General features: G+C 43.5%; 1 protein-coding gene across 6 annotated transcripts in view; it reads right to left on the reverse strand.

The window, feature by feature from the left end:
- LOC115798049 (protein NO VEIN) overlaps positions 1-19,094 on the reverse strand; it is a 49,163-nt gene that overhangs the window by 23,304 nt on the left and 6,765 nt on the right. For all 6 annotated transcript variants that reach the window (XM_030754727.1, XM_030754726.1, XM_030754725.1 and 3 more), the window contains 24 exons: positions 18,920-19,060; positions 17,799-18,059; positions 15,285-15,465; positions 15,012-15,178; positions 14,721-14,864; positions 14,436-14,614; positions 12,519-12,691; positions 11,465-11,689; positions 11,270-11,379; positions 10,509-10,724; positions 9,888-10,014; positions 9,588-9,804; positions 9,346-9,493; positions 8,238-8,415; positions 7,933-8,110; positions 7,298-7,424; positions 7,052-7,177; positions 6,352-6,502; positions 6,166-6,278; positions 5,659-5,809; positions 5,302-5,550; positions 4,698-4,910; positions 942-1,123; positions 623-806 (listed from right to left, as the gene is read on the reverse strand). In XM_030754727.1, the coding sequence (XP_030610587.1) occupies positions 623-806; positions 942-1,123; positions 4,698-4,910; positions 5,302-5,550; positions 5,659-5,809; positions 6,166-6,278; positions 6,352-6,502; positions 7,052-7,177; positions 7,298-7,424; positions 7,933-8,110; positions 8,238-8,415; positions 9,346-9,493; positions 9,588-9,804; positions 9,888-10,014; positions 10,509-10,724; positions 11,270-11,379; positions 11,465-11,689; positions 12,519-12,691; positions 14,436-14,614; positions 14,721-14,864; positions 15,012-15,178; positions 15,285-15,465; positions 17,799-18,059; positions 18,920-19,060 (4,141 nt within the window). The remainder of the gene's footprint in view (positions 1-622; positions 807-941; positions 1,124-4,697; positions 4,911-5,301; positions 5,551-5,658; positions 5,810-6,165; positions 6,279-6,351; positions 6,503-7,051; positions 7,178-7,297; positions 7,425-7,932; positions 8,111-8,237; positions 8,416-9,345; positions 9,494-9,587; positions 9,805-9,887; positions 10,015-10,508; positions 10,725-11,269; positions 11,380-11,464; positions 11,690-12,518; positions 12,692-14,435; positions 14,615-14,720; positions 14,865-15,011; positions 15,179-15,284; positions 15,466-17,798; positions 18,060-18,919; positions 19,061-19,094) is intronic.

Consider the following 19,094-nt stretch of genomic DNA (forward strand, 5'->3'; position numbering starts at 1 on the left):
CATTTTCCAGACTCAGAAGCTAAGTTTACCTTTTTTATACGATGTATGTCTATGACACTTAGTGTACCTCTAACATGTGCAGCCTTTGTTATTGGGATCTTAGGACACTATAAAAATGCTTTTGGTGGCATAACTCTGTTTAAGGACCTCTTGTCCCAGCAGCATGGAGAGCAGTATCAAGACCCCAGCAGAGAAGAGAGCAGGTATCACTGACAACAGATATGATGCTGATTAAGTCGGACAGATTACGATAAGGATGATTTGGGGTGAAGTTGGGTTGCAAAGTGGCTTACAGATGTGGAGCAACTCTATAGCAGCTCAGTCAGCACAGACTGTAATAGCTGCCTAGCTGAGCTTCCAGCCTGCCTCAACTAACGCTGTGCCTGACAGGAGAACGTGAAGCTGTTTCTGTACAAATTCAGCCTCTCTTTCTGTCTTTAGTACACACTGTGCCTTACACAACAACAAACCACTACGCTCATAATTCCCAGTCAAGTCACACTTTCTTTAACAACGGAGCCAAACCCTAAAATAATTGTGAGATTAAAATCATTCATGTTTTCTTTTTTTTTCAGTGTGTGTTTCTGTGTGTCAGTATTAAAAACTGTGGGATTCTCCCTACCAGGCAGTTTCTGTGGCAGGTTGATGTTTCCGTACTCCTCAGAGAAATGCACCTTCTCGCTGGCCGGGCACAGCAGACCCCTGGAGGTGAGGACAGGTACTGCGGTATCCGAGTACTCCTGGCTGGAGGAGGAATGCTGCTTGATGAAAACCAAGTAACTCACAACCACAGACTGAGGCTTCGACTTCGTTGAAGAAGGAAAACAATGAAAGAAGAGAAAGAAGGAAGAACATTACGGCAAATTCAATGACGAAAAACATGAAATCATAACCACTAATCATTTTTGTGATACAGCTGTGTACTGTTCAGTTTTCGTTACCTTCCATTTGTTGCTCCTTATTGAAGGGTAGATGTGCTGCTCCAGCAGCTCCTGAGGCTCTAGTTCATGAACCCCGAGTCTTCTGAGCAGCTCACGGACCTGCTGACTTTCCAGAGGCTCCAAACAGCTCAGCAGGGAGGGGTGAACCACGCTGACATCCTTGTACAACGCAGACAGCGGTCCTGTGAAAGGACCGGTTCGATTAATACCACCAAATTATAACCACAAAAACAAAACCTACTGCATGCTCCATAGACCCTATTTGTTGTTACAGTGTTACAGGACTGCAGGTTATATAACAACCACTATGTTTAAAACTGAGGAGTTCTTTTGACTGAACATTTTCATTAAACTCTAAAAAGTGTCTCTCCAGTTCATTTCATAACAGACTCCCCATCAGAGACTCGCTTGGAGCTGCTGTTGTAGCAAAGTGTTATGTGGAAGATGGTTTTCTGTGCTGGCAACTAGTCCTTGATTTGGGAAATACAAAAATAGAATGAATTACTCACACACTGTCTTGATTTTTAAGATAATACTACAATAAAACACAGTAAAAAAAAAAAAAAAAAAAAAAAAAAACCCTCCAGTGACCTACTTTTCTTCCTTTTAAGGCTGGCATCAGAAGGAACGGCTCCCCACTGATGTCTGTGCTGCTCAATATTTCAGAGGAACACTGTGTTTAACTTAGCTGTCTCTCCAAAGCCATCACACCCATCCCTGTTCACCTCGCCTTTCACCAGGGCCTGAGGTTTGTGCTGCACAGAGGCAGATTTGATCTACACCCACTGACCCGGAAACCAGCCTGAGTAAAGATTTCTTATATTAATCGTCCTCGACTTGCCCAACATTCACTGTTTTCAGTGACAAAAGCCTTGTATCCTTATGGAAGCCTTACAGTTATAATCTCAAAATCATGTTTTTCCATAGCGTAGAGTTTCTCGAGCTTTATTGTTGTCATACACAAAGAACTGCCAGGTTTAGTTTATTTGTGTACACCAGTGAGTCTGTGCTGCTCTTACATGAAGCAGTCGACCCACAGCAGACAGGTTAACGCCCAAAGCTTAGGCACCGTTTACAACCTCGTTAACAACTGCACCATCTAGAAGTGCCATTCCAAATAAATACCTGGTGGAAAAGAGTTAGACAATTATTTTAGATTTTTTTTTTGGCCTTAAAGCATTTCCCAATAAACCTCCCAGTTCAAACCTTAGAAAGTCCTTCATTGCTATTCTTTTAAACGCTCTCCTCTCAAAATTTTGCACTTTAAAATCAAAAATCTTACAAATATGAATTCGACAAGCACAACTGCAAAAATAACCACATCATTTTGACACCCTAGAGCACATCCAGCACACACTTCAGACACAAAAACATGTGCAGGGTTCTAGAGAATTTTATCACTTTGCTATCAGAGCTGCAAACACTCGTCCGTTAGCCGGGGGGGACCCCGACCCCTCCGGTCGTCAGATACCACCGGGCTGCCCTGAAGTGGTCTATGCCGGTCTCATAGGGGGGGGTGATCTAAAAATAGCAGCAGCACCAAGAGGTGCAGCGCTGCCCAAAGAGACCCCCCATGAAGGCAACATTGGAGCTTTATGATCACACCTCATAATTATCCCTCCTTTTTTCACATCTTACAGACTAAACAATTCACTGACTCACACATATAAAGAAAACAACCAGTTTCACTGTAAGAAAAGTAAAGATTTGTGTCTACTTGAAACCAGAATCCAGAGGACGATAAAGAGCGCAGAGGGAGGGTGAAACACGAGCACTCTGGCTCCTCAGAGACACTAAAACCACTCAGACTACACATTTATTAAAGGCAGCGAGCTGCAGCGGCAGGACGCTTACATCAAAGAGTGAAAATCAATTATTCATGCTTGCCATTCTAAACGTCTGCTTTGGGTACTGTTTTCAAATATGATGACGCAGAACATAACACGGGCGCCGTTCCTCAGCCACCCGAGCGGCTGTGTGCCTGCTTATTCTTAGAAAGGGGTCATCTTCATCTGCAGAAAGCGCACAGGTTTGTCGCACACCTACTCGGCCGCCCTTAACGTCTGAGTCCGCTGCCTTCGAGAACAGCAGACAAAGCTACTGACGCAGATCCTTTTAACCTTTTAGAGGGTTCACAGTTTTACCATTTCTGTAACTACTCAGACATCAGAAAAGAAAGTTTGAATCTGCTCTACAGTCTGTGTCTGTTTGCAGGAGCGTCTCGATTCAAATGCAATGTGCTATTTTTTACTTCGTTTATGAAGCACCGTAACAATTTCCAGCTTTTGCAAGTATTTCCTGGCTGAGGTTTGTGCGCACAGACGGAGAGTTTTACATGTGCACTTCTCACCATCCGCAAGGTGATACATATTTATCTATTCGTGTGTTTTTGTTTTGTTCCCTTTGTCGCATTTTTAGAAAGCCTGTGAAAGTGTCCTGTTTAGCTTTTCCTTTCTCCAGCTCCTGTTTGCTGCTTTAGTCGCGGTTGATTTAGCACAGCCCAATCATCACACGCGCATCTATAAACTCTTTGCAGGTGCAGAGCAATTATCTGCACCAAAGCAGAAAAAACACAGGCTCTGCTGCTGACTCCAATTCTTGCAGCTGTACACTGTGTACTTTTTTTTTTTTTTGCAATACTGCAGTGTTCAGATTTCAGCTGTTCACTTGATGTGAGAACACCACAAAAAACTTTACACAGTATTAAAAATACACAGCAGTTTTACTTTAAATGTGTACACACTTAAACATAGTCACAGAATGGATACAAATACATACACACGCACCCTGTGGACACGTGGTAAAATATAAAGAAGATAATAATGAAGCTGTGTTTTTGTTTTTTAAGCTTTTTGATTTATGATTCTGTTTATTCCATAGGTTGGAATTTGTAATACATGAGATGGATATCACCTTTGTGAGGTCACTTGTTACTTTTTCAGCCTATTGCATTTGTGGCCAGAATCATACTGTTTTTAGGAGCTAGCAGTGACTATATTTGGATATGAGGGTGATGGGCTAGCAAATTTAACACAGTGCACTCACAGGCTATCCTGCTAATTTGTGCTAGTATATAAATAAAATACCAGAATTTCACAAACTGAAAGCTGAATAAATAAGAAATGAGTCCGCTGCGTTAGCGCTCTGTACACAGCTAGCAGCTACACCCGCCTGTATCAGCACCAAAGTAACATCACCCTTTTTTTATGGACTCCACATTTCACAACATGCTGTTTATTGTTGTCAGACAGTTTCAATAAAAATACTACAAACAATGTGAAGATTAGCTCAAATTAGCAGTGTTAACCAATCGGCTACAGTGTTCTGTAGTCTGTATTGGCACACGTGGCACACCCTTTACTTTAAGCCTCAATGGTATCCAAATGAATAAGTGTTATGAGACCTTAAAAAAATACCTAACAGTTGTTAGAGAGGGTGAAATTAACTACAGAGACGCCAAGTGCTGTTGGGCGTTTTAAAATGGGAGTGTATGGGAGCTGCCCTGCTTTTGGAGCAGCCTCTAGTGGCCATTGGAGGAACTGCAGCTGTTGGGACTTATGCATGCTTCACTCTTCATCCCCAAAGTTTCTCCTATTTATTTTCTGACTTAAAGCAAAGCCAAAGTAAATTCAGATGGAAACAAATAACCAAGATCTCAGTTTGCAATTTAATCACTAATCACATTTCACACATGCAGCTTCTAAGCCTCTCAGCCATTACCTTTGCCACTAATGGAGTTTAAAAGTTAGAAATTACCTGTCTGAGCCTGAGCTTTCTTCTTCTTGGTCTTGTTTTCTTCCATTGGGAAGAACACTCCCTCCCCACTTAGTGCCACCACACGTCCATCAGCTAGAGGGATTATGGATAGCTCTCTGAGGGTTTGCAGGATGGAATCTGCCTCTCCGTATCCGTGCTCCAGAGCTCGGAAGTTACAGACCAGCAGCCTGGCTAGCTGACGCAGACCCTCATCTGAAAGTAAGACACGGTCTGGTGTTTAGACTGGCCATCACACAGAATTGAGTCAAAGCTGCAGAGAGATGATCTGTTAGTTTCTACTGAATGAAAACAAAATTTATAAATGAAGATTTAAAATACTTGAATAATTTCACTGTTTAGTGTTTAAATTTAAGAACAGGTGAGTTTTTTTTACAAATGTTTCATTATCAACATGCATGGATAGTTTTTCTATGATTGTCACCTTGATTTGATCCGACCTTGATTTTTCCCTTTTTCCCAGTAATTGTAACGACAATATGATGAACTACACAGCATCATAACTAATTACTGAAATATCCCTTTGATCCTGGACCCTGCTGGGTTTTCACTGTGAGCCCACATACCAGTGTTACTCTGCACACACCTGACTGGATACCTCCCACTGTCATCAGCTCCTTGGCCATGGCTGTGGTCACTGTGGTAACATCCGATCCCCGCAGGTATCGCACTCCCAGGTGAGTGAGCAGGGAGGCGGGCGGTGCAGGGATCAGACCTGGATGCAGATAGGACAGCGAGAGATGCTTTTCCAACTCGTCCCCACCAATCACGTCGCGGATCACGGTGTCCTGACAGACGGCCACTTGGGAGGGCAGTTTGTACACAATCTTTCCATCTGGGAACGAAAGCAGCGAGAGGAATATTTACAGGGTTACAGTGTTTTCAAACTACAGCATGTTTGTAAGTTTTTTTCAATTGCACAAACTGTACGTATGAGTAACACCTGAGCTGAGTGTAGGCAGGAAGGCCTTCCCCTTGAGCAGCTGAATAATCTGCCCGGCAACAGGTTTGAAGAAGTCCAAAATCTCATCAGGCAGGGGGATAAACTGCAGGAACTGGCACAGGCCCTTCAGCCCCTTGAACTCTGGGTGATCCTGGAACAGCGAGAAGATGAAACATGAACTAAAAGATGGAGACACACAACCAAGATCTCAGTTTGTGAGATCTAATATTAATAAGTTCTGGACTCTTTCTTCAGTTACCTCAGCTACATAAAGAACCCGGCTTTTATTGGAAATAGACTTATATTAAAGTGGGACCCATAATTTCCCGAGATATACCAAATTGACATATTCTTATCAGGTTTCATAAACCTCAAGGCTAAGAATTTGTTTCATGTATCAAACATGAATAGGCACACAAATTTCTTCCGTTTCTATTTGCTGCATTCTGCTGATCATCTCAATATTTTATGTTGTTATTTCTCCCCATTCCTGCAGATATGTCTTACCGTGAAGACGTCCATGGCCTGGAGAAAGAGCTGCGCTATTTCAGACCGAAGCCACTGGTTCCAGGAGCTGTCTCTGTCAACGTCCTCACGAGAAGAAGGGATGTCAAAGTCGCCTAAACAGGAAACGGGCATCAGTTAATGCGCTTCTTCAACAAACAGCGTCCGTGAATTGACTGCTCTCGTCACCTTGGATGATAAAGCGGAAGCCAAAACTGCGAAGGGGCAGGTAAGCGAAGACGGGCTGCTTCTGCGGCTGGCACACAACGTTGGTTCCCGCGGAGTCGCCGCCAAGCTGGAAAGCCAGAGCGATCTCGGTCGACTCGACATCCTCTTTGATCTGAAGGAGGGACAGACCGATGTCAGAACAGAGCCAACAACTTGCCAACAGGCTGACTTCTTAAAGAAATGGGTTTGTAAGAGGAACAGTGAGGCTACTGGAAAACTAAACAGGAGCACAGGATGTCTCAAATATCCTCTGTCACTCAGCTTTGTTCATTCTCCTTCATAACTGCAGGTAACAGGATGCTGCCTCTGGGGAATCAAAGGAGGAAGACAGTTGAAGAAGTAAAAGCAGGCAGTATTACAGAACCACTTCAGCCTGACGGATCACTAAAATCAGTTTGGTGGTGTTTATCTGCCCGAGTGTATGAAAACACTATCTAATGAATGGGTTTCCACCAAGTCTGATGAAAGCCTGAGGAAAGACATCTGAGAAGCAGAACGATGGACAGATCTGCAGGAGCACATCAGAGAAACAAAGTGGATTTTATTTATGCCCCAGGAAGGAGAGAATATTGGAACAGATGGCGACTTATTGTTCTGAAATCCAAACATGATACGTGTGCCCGAACAGGCTGAGTTGTGGGAGTCAGCTTGTGTGTATCACCTTCTTAGTTGTGTGCTTCAGTGTGGTTTTGACCACGAGCCAGCGCTCAGTACCCTCCGTGTGTTCCACCTCCAGAACGTTGTGACTGAGATCTTTACGAGTCATTTTCACGTGACGCTTTTCGCTCTGCACACGGGAACAATAAACACAGTAGAAATAAGGTGACTTCTACTAAATCCATTTATGCTGGTTTATATTCACAACTGAGACTGACTGCAAAAACACAGACGTGCAGAAATGACCTACCTGACTGTAGATGGTGATGGAGCGCAGGCGGTGCAGGAAGAGCAGCAGCGACGGGTGCACGTCATGAAACAGGTTTCTGGTCTGATGACACTCAGACCGAAGTGGGAGGCTGATCTTAGTGGTCCAGCTGAAAAGAGAAGAAGAAGACAACAAATGCACCGTGGGTCTAATATGAGCAACAGGCTTATCCCACAGTCAAAGTAAACTGTCTACATAGTGACAATAAACACCTGGGAATACAACTATTTATTTTACAGTGAAGAGGGTCTGATTCCCTGAGCACTGAGGCTACGCTTGCAGAAAGGCAGAGGAAAGTTTAGCTGGTGATCTGCTGACAACGTGCCAATGTACACACACAGATGCAGTCAGTTCATTTCAGTGATGATCAGTGAAAACTGCCAAGAGCCGCACGAACTACTGAGCCACAACGACGCAAACGCACTTTGTTACTTTTGATCTGACAAACATAACTGAGGGTAAGTTTAAGTTTTATACATGAGTTTCTCTCCAGAAACACAGAAATTCAGGCCGACGACCTTATGGGGTCTTAGAGGTGTAAATAATGAAATCAATAACAGATAAATTCAATTTGGCTAATTGACTTTCAGGGTGCTGGGATCAATAAGTCGTCCAACCTGTGCTGGTTTATGTCCGTCAGCTGTACATCCAGAAGCCTCTTATCCTCGGTCCAGTGGGGGAGGATGTATCCCATGGGGCCACAGTTCTTGTCAAAGCGCAGGTGGAAGCCGTTGGAATGAATCTCAGGACAGTCTGTGACCTTAAACACTGACTTGAAGCCGATGCCCTTTTGTCCTGCAAGAATTCAGACAACCAAACATCATTTTTGTGTGTGGTGTTAAAGGTCCCGTACACCACACGCAAAACCCCCAAAAATTTATTTATAAAGATGGAGCAGCCAAACAGGTGCAAATGTAAGTACCAATGTATCCATATTTGTGTTTGCCCTTAGTGCTGCGGCCTACATCACAAATGGCTCTAATGTTCTTCTCCTGGAAGCCGGTCTCATTGTTGAGGACAGTGACGCAGTCTCTCTCCACCACAAAGGCGAGCGCTGGAACGACGCCGTGCTCCGGTGGGTAACTGTTGTCGTCGGCATTCTGAAAGAAAGGAAAACAAAGAATTCAGGAAGAATTCAAATAAAAACAAAGATTTTTAGATTCAGAGATTTTCAGTCCCAAGTACAATCAAGCTGCTTTTTTTTTTTTTTTGGATATTTGCCACGTTTCAGATCATCAAACTAATTTTAGGATAACCTGAGTAAATACAAAACGCAGTTTTAAAATGATGGTTTATCCAAACCTTTCTGGCCCTGTGTGAAAAAGTAATTGCCCCCTAAACCTAATAACCTTTGGCAGCAAGAACTACAATGTGTTTTTGCTAACTTGAGTTTTTCACATCGCCGTGGAGGAATTTTGGTCCTCTGTTCTCTGCAGAATCGTTTTATTTCAGCGCAGTGACGCAAACGTTCCAGAAAGTTCAACTTTTGTCTCGTCGGTCCACAGAATATTTTCCCAAAAGTTTTCGGGATCATCGAGATGTTTTTGCCAAATGTGAGACGAGCCTTTGTGTTGTTTGTGGGCGGAGCAATGATGCACTCTCCCACTCTCTCTTTCTTATTGAATCGTGAACTCTGACCTTAACTGAGGTTTGCACTGAACCTTTGCAGACTGATGGATGTCAGTGACTTTGTTTCTCAGCTCGTTCTGTAGATTGTAGCACGATGTGCTGCTTTTTGAGATCTGTCAGCCTGCTTCACTTTGTCAGACAGGTTTGATTTAAGGGATCTCTTCACTCAGCAGGTTTGCAGTAATCAGGCCTCAAAGTGAACTTAAAGTTACTGTTTCACACATGGCAGGAAGGTTTGGATGAATGAAATCATCATTTGAAAACTCCATTTTGTATTTACTCAGATTATCTCTGACTAATATTAGGGTGACAAATATGCCAAAAACTAAGAAACAGCACTGTAACTACAATAAGTTTCATAATAACTGAGCTGAATTTGTCATAAACTTTCAGGCTTTTACCTGAATGAGCTCCAGGACAAAGTGTGTGTCCTTGCTGTAGAGCTCGGTGGAGAGGCGGTCTAAGCTGCGGCCCAGTCTATCCTGGTGGACCTGCATCAGTTTCTGGCCTTCAGCTGTCAGTTCCACCCCGATGCCAAACTCACTTTTCCTGTCGGAGAATGAGAGGAGACCAGTGACAGAGCAGCCACAACCAAATCACGACCCTTAACTGGACAGAGCAATTCTGCATAAAGGCGACAAACCTGATGTCTTCAATGACGGCTCTTTGGGACGTGTCCTCTGACTCACAGCCGTCACCGTCCTTTTCTTCTCCATCGGACATCCTGAGCTGTTCCTCGCCCTGCCCTCCTTCGGCTTCGCTGCTGATGTCCGATATCTCTCCGTTAGGCAGCGAGGCCAACTCATACAGCTGCTCTTCATCCTCTTCCTCCTCAATCTCTATGTCTTGCTCACCATTAACTTAAAAGAACACATTTGGTAAAATAACAGTTATATTATAAATCACAGTATGAAAACAGCAGCGCAGCGTCACGTTCACTCACCTTGATTCAGGCTCTGGGAGAGCTGGGAGGACTCAAAGCTGCTGTCCATGATATTATCCTCAGGAAACTCATCTTCACTCATGTTGAGAGCTGACAGACTGCTGCACTCAGAATCTGTCAGATGAGACTGAAGACATAAAATTAAAGATAAGACGGGATTTCCCTCAAAATCATAGAAATATGCTGCTGAGCATCAATTCATCCCTATATAATTACAACAGTAGATGACATTGCTGCTTTTAAGCATGCTACTCTAGTTCAATTCTAAATCTTGAGAGTTCCATCTGCTGGTTAATAAATGATTAAAAAACAGCTCAGCATCTGAAAATGCTGCTTTGTCATGGCAGCAGTGTTTTGGGACCTGCTCTTATATGTTACTGTTCTTGGTTTTCCTGTTGATAAAGTTGTTGTAGAGGTTATTCTCCTACTATTACTGCTTATGTTAGCATCTCAGCTATCACCTAGCACTTCTGTTTCTTTGTTTAGAGCATGCTGTAAAATCAAAGCACATACATTCGTGGACTGATGTTGCTTTGGTGCTGATATGTATCAGCTACAAAAATGACGCATCCAGTCCAGTGTAAGTACTGCATTTATATTTTTCCTGACTTGTGCTCTGACCTTGACCTGGTCCACAGGTACTGAGTATGGGTTATAGTTTCGGCTGTGTTGGGGGTCCAGCTTTTTCTGGTAGTCTTTGACCCAGTCTGTGACGCCCAGGAGGATGCCCAGCCGATGCAGGCAGTTCGTGTGCCTCGGGTCCGACTGAGCCACGGTCATCAGGACCTGTTTAGATTTGGCCTGGCCCAGAACCCGAGCGAAAGGCTCCAAAAACACCTGAAATAACAAACATCCTGTTTAAAAATCAGAAATGCTCAGCACAACTTGATAGATATTTGTTACATGTATACACTGTGTACCAATTGTTGCAAAGCTAAAAAAAAATAATGATGGTACAGACAGCTTCACAGAGTTTTAGCTCTGAGATGAACAACCAGCCAAAAAGCTGCTGAATCTAAGGCTATGGTTGGCATGACAACTGAATGATAACAACCTCCTCTTCAGTAATTTAGGTGAACAAACTAAATACACAGGCTAAAGCTGCCCACTCATCTGCTCCAGGACACACTGAAATGCTGTCGCATGTTGCCTTTGTGTTTGCTGAAAGCTGTTCACTGGAATCATCAATACAGCGCCAGCATCGATATCCAGGAACACTACAGAGGATTAAGCGCTCATGTTGTGCCCAGAGTGCACAAACTAATCAAAACACCAACTTGATTTCAGTTAAGCAATTCTAACATTTCAGATATATCATTTCGACTTCACCGAGAGCCTTCTGAAGAAGACATGAGATGCATCTTTCATCACCCACTCCTGACCTGCTGCAGAAGAGCCTGACAGGTTCTGGTGGGGATTCGCGTGAAACATGCCAGGAGGAATTTGGCAACTTTGCTGTAACACGACACATCCTCTTCAGCCAGGGACAAATCTAAACAACAGAAATGCCACCGTTATTCCAGGTGTGCACAATCACGCATAAGTCAAAGTGATCTTCCGTCCTGTTGAATACCTACCTTCTTTGGCCACGGCTGCTGCCAGAGAGCTTTGCATGTGGTTGCTCAGGAGGGCTGTGGGAGCGTTGTCTATCCCGTCAGCTACCACCATGGACACGAGGTGGCCGGCTGTGCCCACGGGGTCGAGGGCCGCGACGGCGCTGGAGAAGTGCTTGTCTCCTGTGTCTGTGGTGATCCTGAGCAGCAAACCGGGGGTCACCTCTAATGCTGCTAGGCCTGTATTAGCTGTGCAGTAAGCAAAACATGCATTCACCAGTTAGTTGTTGATTTTTTTTAGTAATGCTCTTTATGCCTCAACAGGATTTTGCAATCGATTTCATAAAAATTTCCCACAGATTTAAGGACAAACTTTTATGTGTGTGATATAAAAGTGAAGTGCAGAAGAAACTAAACTATGAGAAGCGCTGCTTTAGAGGGTGCTGGCCTTTTTAACAGTTCTTAAATGTGTTTAATTGTGTGTTTGTGTTCACTAACTCAAACTGCACTGGTCAGCATGGCTAAACCATCAATCAACTCAATCTAAACCGAGGTAGGTGTAATTTAACAATTAAGGAGCTTTTGGGGTAAAGTCTCAGATGGTATTAGGGATAAAAATAAAATAATCTCTGTGTTTCTCTGAGATCTGGGAGGCACCTGGGTTGGTCCTCATCCTCTCCTTTAACGTTATAAAGATACGATGAGTATACTCAGGCCTTCAAAAGCTGCAGTACAGGCTGCTGTTTGTCTCACCTTGTACTGAGCGCCCTCTTGTGGCCATAACGTGATGGTCTATTCAAACTTGCAAATAATAAAACATCGATTTTGGACAGTTGACACAAATGTGCGTTTTACAGCTAAATAAGGCTTGTTTGGGCAAAATGAGCTGAAGGGCGGAGGATAAATACGATGCACTGTATAGTAGTGATTCATTTTGAATTCAGTCCACACATACTGTATACTAACAAATCCCAACTCATCAATTCATTTTACACCCTTCATTGTAAATGTGACACACTGTATACCACATTTACCATCTTAAAATGATCATGTACAGAGCATTATGCTTCATGCCTACCTGCATTTTTTTCAATGAATTCCTTGAGGGAACCATGAAGGGGTCTGAAGATCAGCTCCCATTGGCTCCACTCACTTAAATCCTCCAGCAGGGGGCAGGAGAGCAAGCTGGCCAGGGCCTGGGCCTTGGACATCTCACCAAGCCGTCCCACTGACTCAGATCCACCTTCGGCACTGTTCATGGGAAGGATGCGAAAGACAGAAGGATAAAGATAAACGGAGGTGAAACAGGACCCGTGGAATGATGGAGAGTTTAGTTTGAAACCATTCGCGGCTCCATAAAAGGAATTAAGACTGTGGATGATCAGCTACATGCTCCATAAAAATCTCTGACATACAGCATCCACCACTGTAACAGTTTATAGATATATACAATAAAAACAGGTCCCCTTTACAAATCCCTCCCCTTATTGAAGTGCATTACTAGGTCAGTTTAGTGCTAATAATAATAATAATAATAATAATAATAATAATAATAATAATATTCTAAATCTAACCCCCCCAAAAATCTAACCTATAGAAATGCATTTTTGGCAGTCATTTAAAACAAACCACAGATTCAGCGCGGCTGGCTGCAGTTATTAGGTCTCAGTAGCTCTGCTGTAAGAGCCTGTCCATGTAGGGCTCTATATGTTATCAAGAATCAAGAATCAAGAACGCCTTTATTAGTCCCACAAATGGGGAAATTGCAGTTAACAGAACATCCATCCAAAACAAGCATAGACATAACACAGACAGGGGGGACAGATGTCTGAGGTCATGCAGCCGTTTCTCAACGGCGCTACCTTTAGCAGAAAGACAGAAAGAGATACATTGGGATAGTTAGGTTAAAAAAAAATCATCTCATACTGTGTTCATAAAGAACACCTTACGAGGTTCCAAAAAACACCTCAGCAAAAGCATATTGCACATATAAAGCCGGGATAGCAGTATGGTGGGTCAGGGTCAGGAGGGGATGCAGACGGAGACGAGAGGGTGGGGGGGCATTGTGGAGCCCAGATGCCAGCTCCTAGCCAAACAGTTCGCTGATAGTGATGGAAGTTCATCAGCGGCCTTGGTACACCAGATCCAGCTTCACAAATCACAGAGAGGGCTGAGGGGGAGGGCGGCCGTCACGCATAGCTCTGGAGAGATATGATTGCCAGCCAAGGCCGGCTAGGGAGCCGAATTCTGATAATGCAGATGTTGTTTTGGAACAGTCTGCTTGTTTTTTTTCAACAGCCTTCAGTCTCACTTATAAATATAATTTTAATGAATTCTGAATAGGGCTGCGTGCACTGGCTAGTTCTTGTTAGCAGTCTAGCTGCTGTGTTCTGGACCAACTAAAGCTAAGGGCTAAGGAGAAGTTCCACATCACTGGGCGTCAAAAATCTGATGTTGAAGAAAACAGGACTGGATGAGATGTGAGATGCAGGGAAGCATTCATCACAGCAGGAGAGGCTGTTGAGTTTGTTTAGCTTAAAGTACGGCTGTGTATCACCTGCAATGATAGGAAACGTCTTTGAAACTGTTTAATAAATGAGCCAGGGGTAACAAATACACAGAAAAGACAACTGGTCCAAGGATTGAGCCTTGAGGGACTCCACATATCAGGGGTGTAGTTATTAATATGAATTCTGAAATGTCTGTCGGAGATATCGTAATCTGTCAGTGGTGTCGAAGGCTGCAGATAAGTCAAGCAGAACTAAAATCGAATATTAATCTTCATTTAAGTGCATAAGAATATTAGTCATTTTCAGCAATGCTGTTGTGGTGCAATGACTTTGTCGAAAACAAGATCAGATACATTATTACCTCAACAGTCGAAGTAACCAATAGGCCACAGCTTTCTCGAGGATTTTAGAAATAAATGGAAGTTCGGAAATGCTCCTAAAAACAGTGGGATCTAGGTCTGATGTCTGACTGGTAATAGTCTAACCTTGATTTGCCTTGTTTGGAGAACAGGGCCAATTCATAGCAGACTGGGCTCAGTCCTCCTCCAATCAGCCCTTTTTGGCGTTGGACTAGGTCAGCCAGCCTGTGCAGAGAGCCGTGCCCCAAGTCGCGACTGTCCCGGACCCCATAGTGGGACCTCAGTGCCGACTCAATGTGGGAGAGCTGGGAAAACATGATTGCAATGTAGTTTTAGAACATCTACTGTTTTTAATATGTCAGCAAAAAAAAAAAAAAAAGGGCGGTTTTTGTGTCTGTTTTTATGACTCACTTCATCGGGATCAGTGGAGGTGATGTCGCCGCACTGTTTGATGAACTCAAACACGTCTTGTATGGAGGGTCTGAAGCCACTGCCAGCTCGTTCCATGCTGCTGCTGCCTAGAATCAGGGTGGACCCCACTGTGTCCTGCAGCAACTGCACACAACCAGAGGAGAGAGCGGGAGAATGGGGATGAAGACTCCTTATATTATTATGACTGCAGAGTTTCTGCACTGGTAATTTGATGTCATACCTACAATTTGCAGAGTTCGCAGTAAAGTAAATCCAAAATGAGAAATGTACCTGAATGTTTTTCAGCAGAAACTCCAGGAAGCTGCCTTTCTCTAAAGAAAGGAAGTCCTTCACATGGAAGTGTTCAGACACTTTCTTCTCCATAGAAGCAATGTGTGCCAAAGTGACAGCTGAGCTCAGAGCAGCCAGTCTGTCTTTCAGATACTGCTTCAGTTTGGCTGAGAAATACAGAGCAGAAATGTGCATTTACCAAATACAAGAGGAATGAATTCATGGTTATCAGGATCGCTAAAATGTGTGGCAGAAACATAGTAACATAGTAACCTTCACTTGGGAGAGATTTGGTGGATTTGTCCTCTGTTTTAGTGTTCTCTGTGGGTTTGGAGGTCTTGTCTTTAGGCACTAGGTCCTGTGGAACAGCCAGGGATCCTCCACAGATGGCCAGCTGAAACAGAGCTGTGGACAGCCGATCACCTGACACCTGCAGCAGGAAGTTCTGGACGTGCTGGACCAGAACACAAACAAAGCTTTGCATCAGAGACATGGGAATCATTTACATGATCACCTCGTTTCTCTGCCAGGCTCAGAGCAAACATGGACTTCAGCCTAGCACAGGGGTGGGCAACTCCAGGCCTCGAGGGCCGGTGCCCTGCATGTTTTAGATGTGTTCCTGAGCCAACACACCTGAATCACATATAGAAGTCATTAGCAGGACTCTGGAGAACTTGACTGCATACTGAAGAGGTAATTCAGCCACTTGATTCAGGTGTGTTGGATCAGGGACACAACTAAAACCTGCAGGACACCGGCCCTCGAGGCCTGGGATTGCCCACCCCTGGCCTAGCATGTCATTACAGTGTGTGAAGGCTGTTTATTGTGTTTAATAATTCAGCCCGGAAAATATCAAAATACACTAGAAAAGCTTTTTCCAAAAGTCTAGTTTGTCTGATAAATTTGGAAGGTGTGAAATCTGAAGCCTGTTTTGCTTTTACCAGCCAATTTGGACTAGCACATTTCCAGCACAATCTTTGTTTTTCATTTGTCTTTTGTGGGGCAGAGAACATGAGGTCTCTCATTGTTTACAGGAAACATAAGAGAAACATGGGCACAGTTTATTACACTGGGGTTGGAGCACCGATGCTCAGAGACAGAATCAGTGTGTGTAACGGTCCCATAACCTCCAGTATTTTCCCCACTGGTCTTTTTACAGATGAGGGGAGCAAACCACTTTTTCCATGGAGTGTGTGTCACTGATAATTCCTGCAAAATGATCCACAGCAGGGTTCTCTGATGAAACATGGCAAAAGCTGTTCTGGAGGCAGGTGTTGTCTTTAGCTTAAGAAAAAACACTGAGATATAGCCTTTTATGCCACATTAGTGGTTGGGGTCTTGCCACAGGATACAGTTTACTATATATAGATTATAGTCAGTATCCAGAAAAACATTTTCCCCCATTGCACCCCAGGCCAGCAGGTCAGTCCTTTACAGGCTCCTTGTGTTTTGTTACTGGCCTGCAGGAACAATAAATATTAGCATTTTAATTACGTAATATAAAATAATATAGCATAATTAGTTACCATATTTCTATCTTATATGAATGCTTTAAATCTGCAAAATAAATATCAACTAAAGCTTTAAAATAAATGTAGCGGCGTCCACCCCAGGCCCCCCTTAGACACACACCTGCATGCTGCAGGTCTCACTTTTAGAAAAGCAGTTTGTCTGCATGTGTCACGGGCGTGCGTCTCTGACCCAGTGCTTTTGAGTTTTGGACTTTGAAGTTAGCTTAGTGTTTACATTGTCTTCATGTATTTTCCTGGCTGTATTTAGGTCCTGGTTGTATTAGAGTTTAGTTTGTCTCTCATTTCATCCTCTTTTGTCAGTTCCCCTACATTAAGTTCACTGGTGCATCTCTCTTTCCCTATTTACTTCTCACTTCCTGCTTTATTTTGATAGTTATTTGTCCCTCATGCCTTGCTTTTAGAGTTTGACCTTCCCTCCTGTCTCGCTGTCTTTGATTACTATCACCTGTGTTTTGTTTTTCCCAGCTGTGTCTACTTCCCCTGATTGCCTGTCTGTGTGTATATACAGTAGCGCTGCCTTCCCCTCAGTCTTTGTCAGAGCGTCTGTGTCCACGTTCCTGTTTTCAGTTCCCTTTTTTTGGACTTTATGTTTTGCCTTTTGGACTTTTTTTTTGCAAACAGCCTGAGAAAATTTGTTAACCTCCGCCTGTGTTCTGTGTCCTCTGCATCACACTCCATACAGTCTGTATAATCAGCAGACTGTGACAGTGTTTTAGAATGAAAAGCTTTGTTAGAGATGATCTCAGAGACTTCAGACAAATAGGATAATAATAGGATACTAAAATCAATGCCAGAGCACGTGCAAGTAGCCAGTGTTCACGTGTTTAAAACCTTTTTTCTTGTGCCTTCATTAACTGGAAAGAGCAACCCTGAAATTCCTTCTCATGTTGGGAATCTTAGTGAAATTAACATCTGGCTGTGTGTATGATATTAATCATGATATAAGTCCAGAGTGACATAATTACTAAGCTCTTAAAAAAGTAAATGATAAATGGGCTGGCAACATTCACTCATTCACACACACATATTCAGACAGTGTTTTATTCCAGTTGTTTCTAACTAGCACACACTCACACTCTGATGCCTGTTTCAGGACCAGTTTGTGGTTCAGTATTTTGTCACTGACCACCGACCTTCCACCTGGCAGACAGCCCATTCCACCTCTGCCCAATGTAGACACAAAATTCCCCCTCTGCAATTACCTAAATGCAGCGATTAACAAAAAGAAAAACACGTGTCAATGACTGGCACTCACCTTGGCCATCCTAGGGCTGAACACCTGCCCTGTATTTGTGAAGACTGCCAGCACCACCTCGGCCGCTGTCATGGAGGCATACTTCTTCCTGAGATCCAAGCTGCCTGCAGAGGAGAAGGAAGCCGCGCCTTGCAACGGCTCCAAGATGCTCTTTTTGATCTTCCTCAGACGCTCGTATGTCTCCTCCTCCAGCTCTTTCTGAATGACCTCCCTAGCCTGCTCCAAGATGCTGTGCTCATTGCGGCTGACCTTCGTTAGTGTCTGTAGTGCACAAAAGTATTTGTGTTTGAGATGTGCATAATGAAGAGGTATAACAAGTTGTACAGTCACCAAAAAAACGATCTCCACACATCTCACTGTGGACCGCAGTTAAAAGTTGAAAATGTTTTTTCTAGGACATCCTCCACAGAGCCAAACATGCCGCAAACACGTGGATATCATACTGCACAGGTAATGAGTTTACAGTGGAGATGTAATAGTATTATTCATTAGTTACATTTAGCAGTTGCTGCTCTACAGAAAGAAACAACGAGAGTGTATCTTTGCTTTGGAGTTGAGCAGCAGGTGCTTCAGGTTTACAGAGCCACACTCTCACAGATCCAGAACAAATGTGCACCTATGCGATCAAGTGCTGTTTTAAAAGTACTCATTATATTATTACAATGTTCCCAAATAAGTGACACATGCAAATTTAACTCTGGTATCAGATCGGTGCTCAGTACTGGCAGATATCTGAAGCTAAGATATTCGTGTTGGATGGCAACTGCAAAAAGTTGGATCAGTGCACCTCTAAGTGAGACACACAAAACAATTTACAGCCAAGTCCAACACTGACTGCACCTATACTCAAACTTGGCTTTGAATTTGATCTTATTACACACTGGTAAGTGTTTGTGTGTGCCTGCAAAGTTGCGCTGCTATTGTGTTGAGCACGTCTGACACAGAGAAGTCTTTATGATAGTTCCTGGTACAGCAGGTGTTACTAGGACCTGATCCTGCCACGAAGACAGACTAACACACAGAATCACAAGGTGAAAACACTGCCAGCTGTGCTTTATATCTGCTGATGGAAACTCATCAGTAACCCGTCCTGGAATGTAGCAGAACATTGTGCTTCTTACTGATATGGGCAGGCCGAGGCCAGTTATCCTGATGCCCAGCTCGTATGGAGAATCACAGTTGTAGTGGTCAGCCAGATGCTTCATAAACTCAGCCAGGTCCACTTTTATCTTGCTCTGCTTCCTCCTAAAGATGCGAAGTTGCTGCACAAAGGAGTGGAAATATTGTACACACATA

This window comes from Archocentrus centrarchus, chromosome 19 (assembly GCF_007364275.1).
Source record: "Archocentrus centrarchus isolate MPI-CPG fArcCen1 chromosome 19, fArcCen1, whole genome shotgun sequence".
Lineage (NCBI taxonomy): Eukaryota > Metazoa > Chordata > Actinopteri > Cichliformes > Cichlidae > Archocentrus > Archocentrus centrarchus.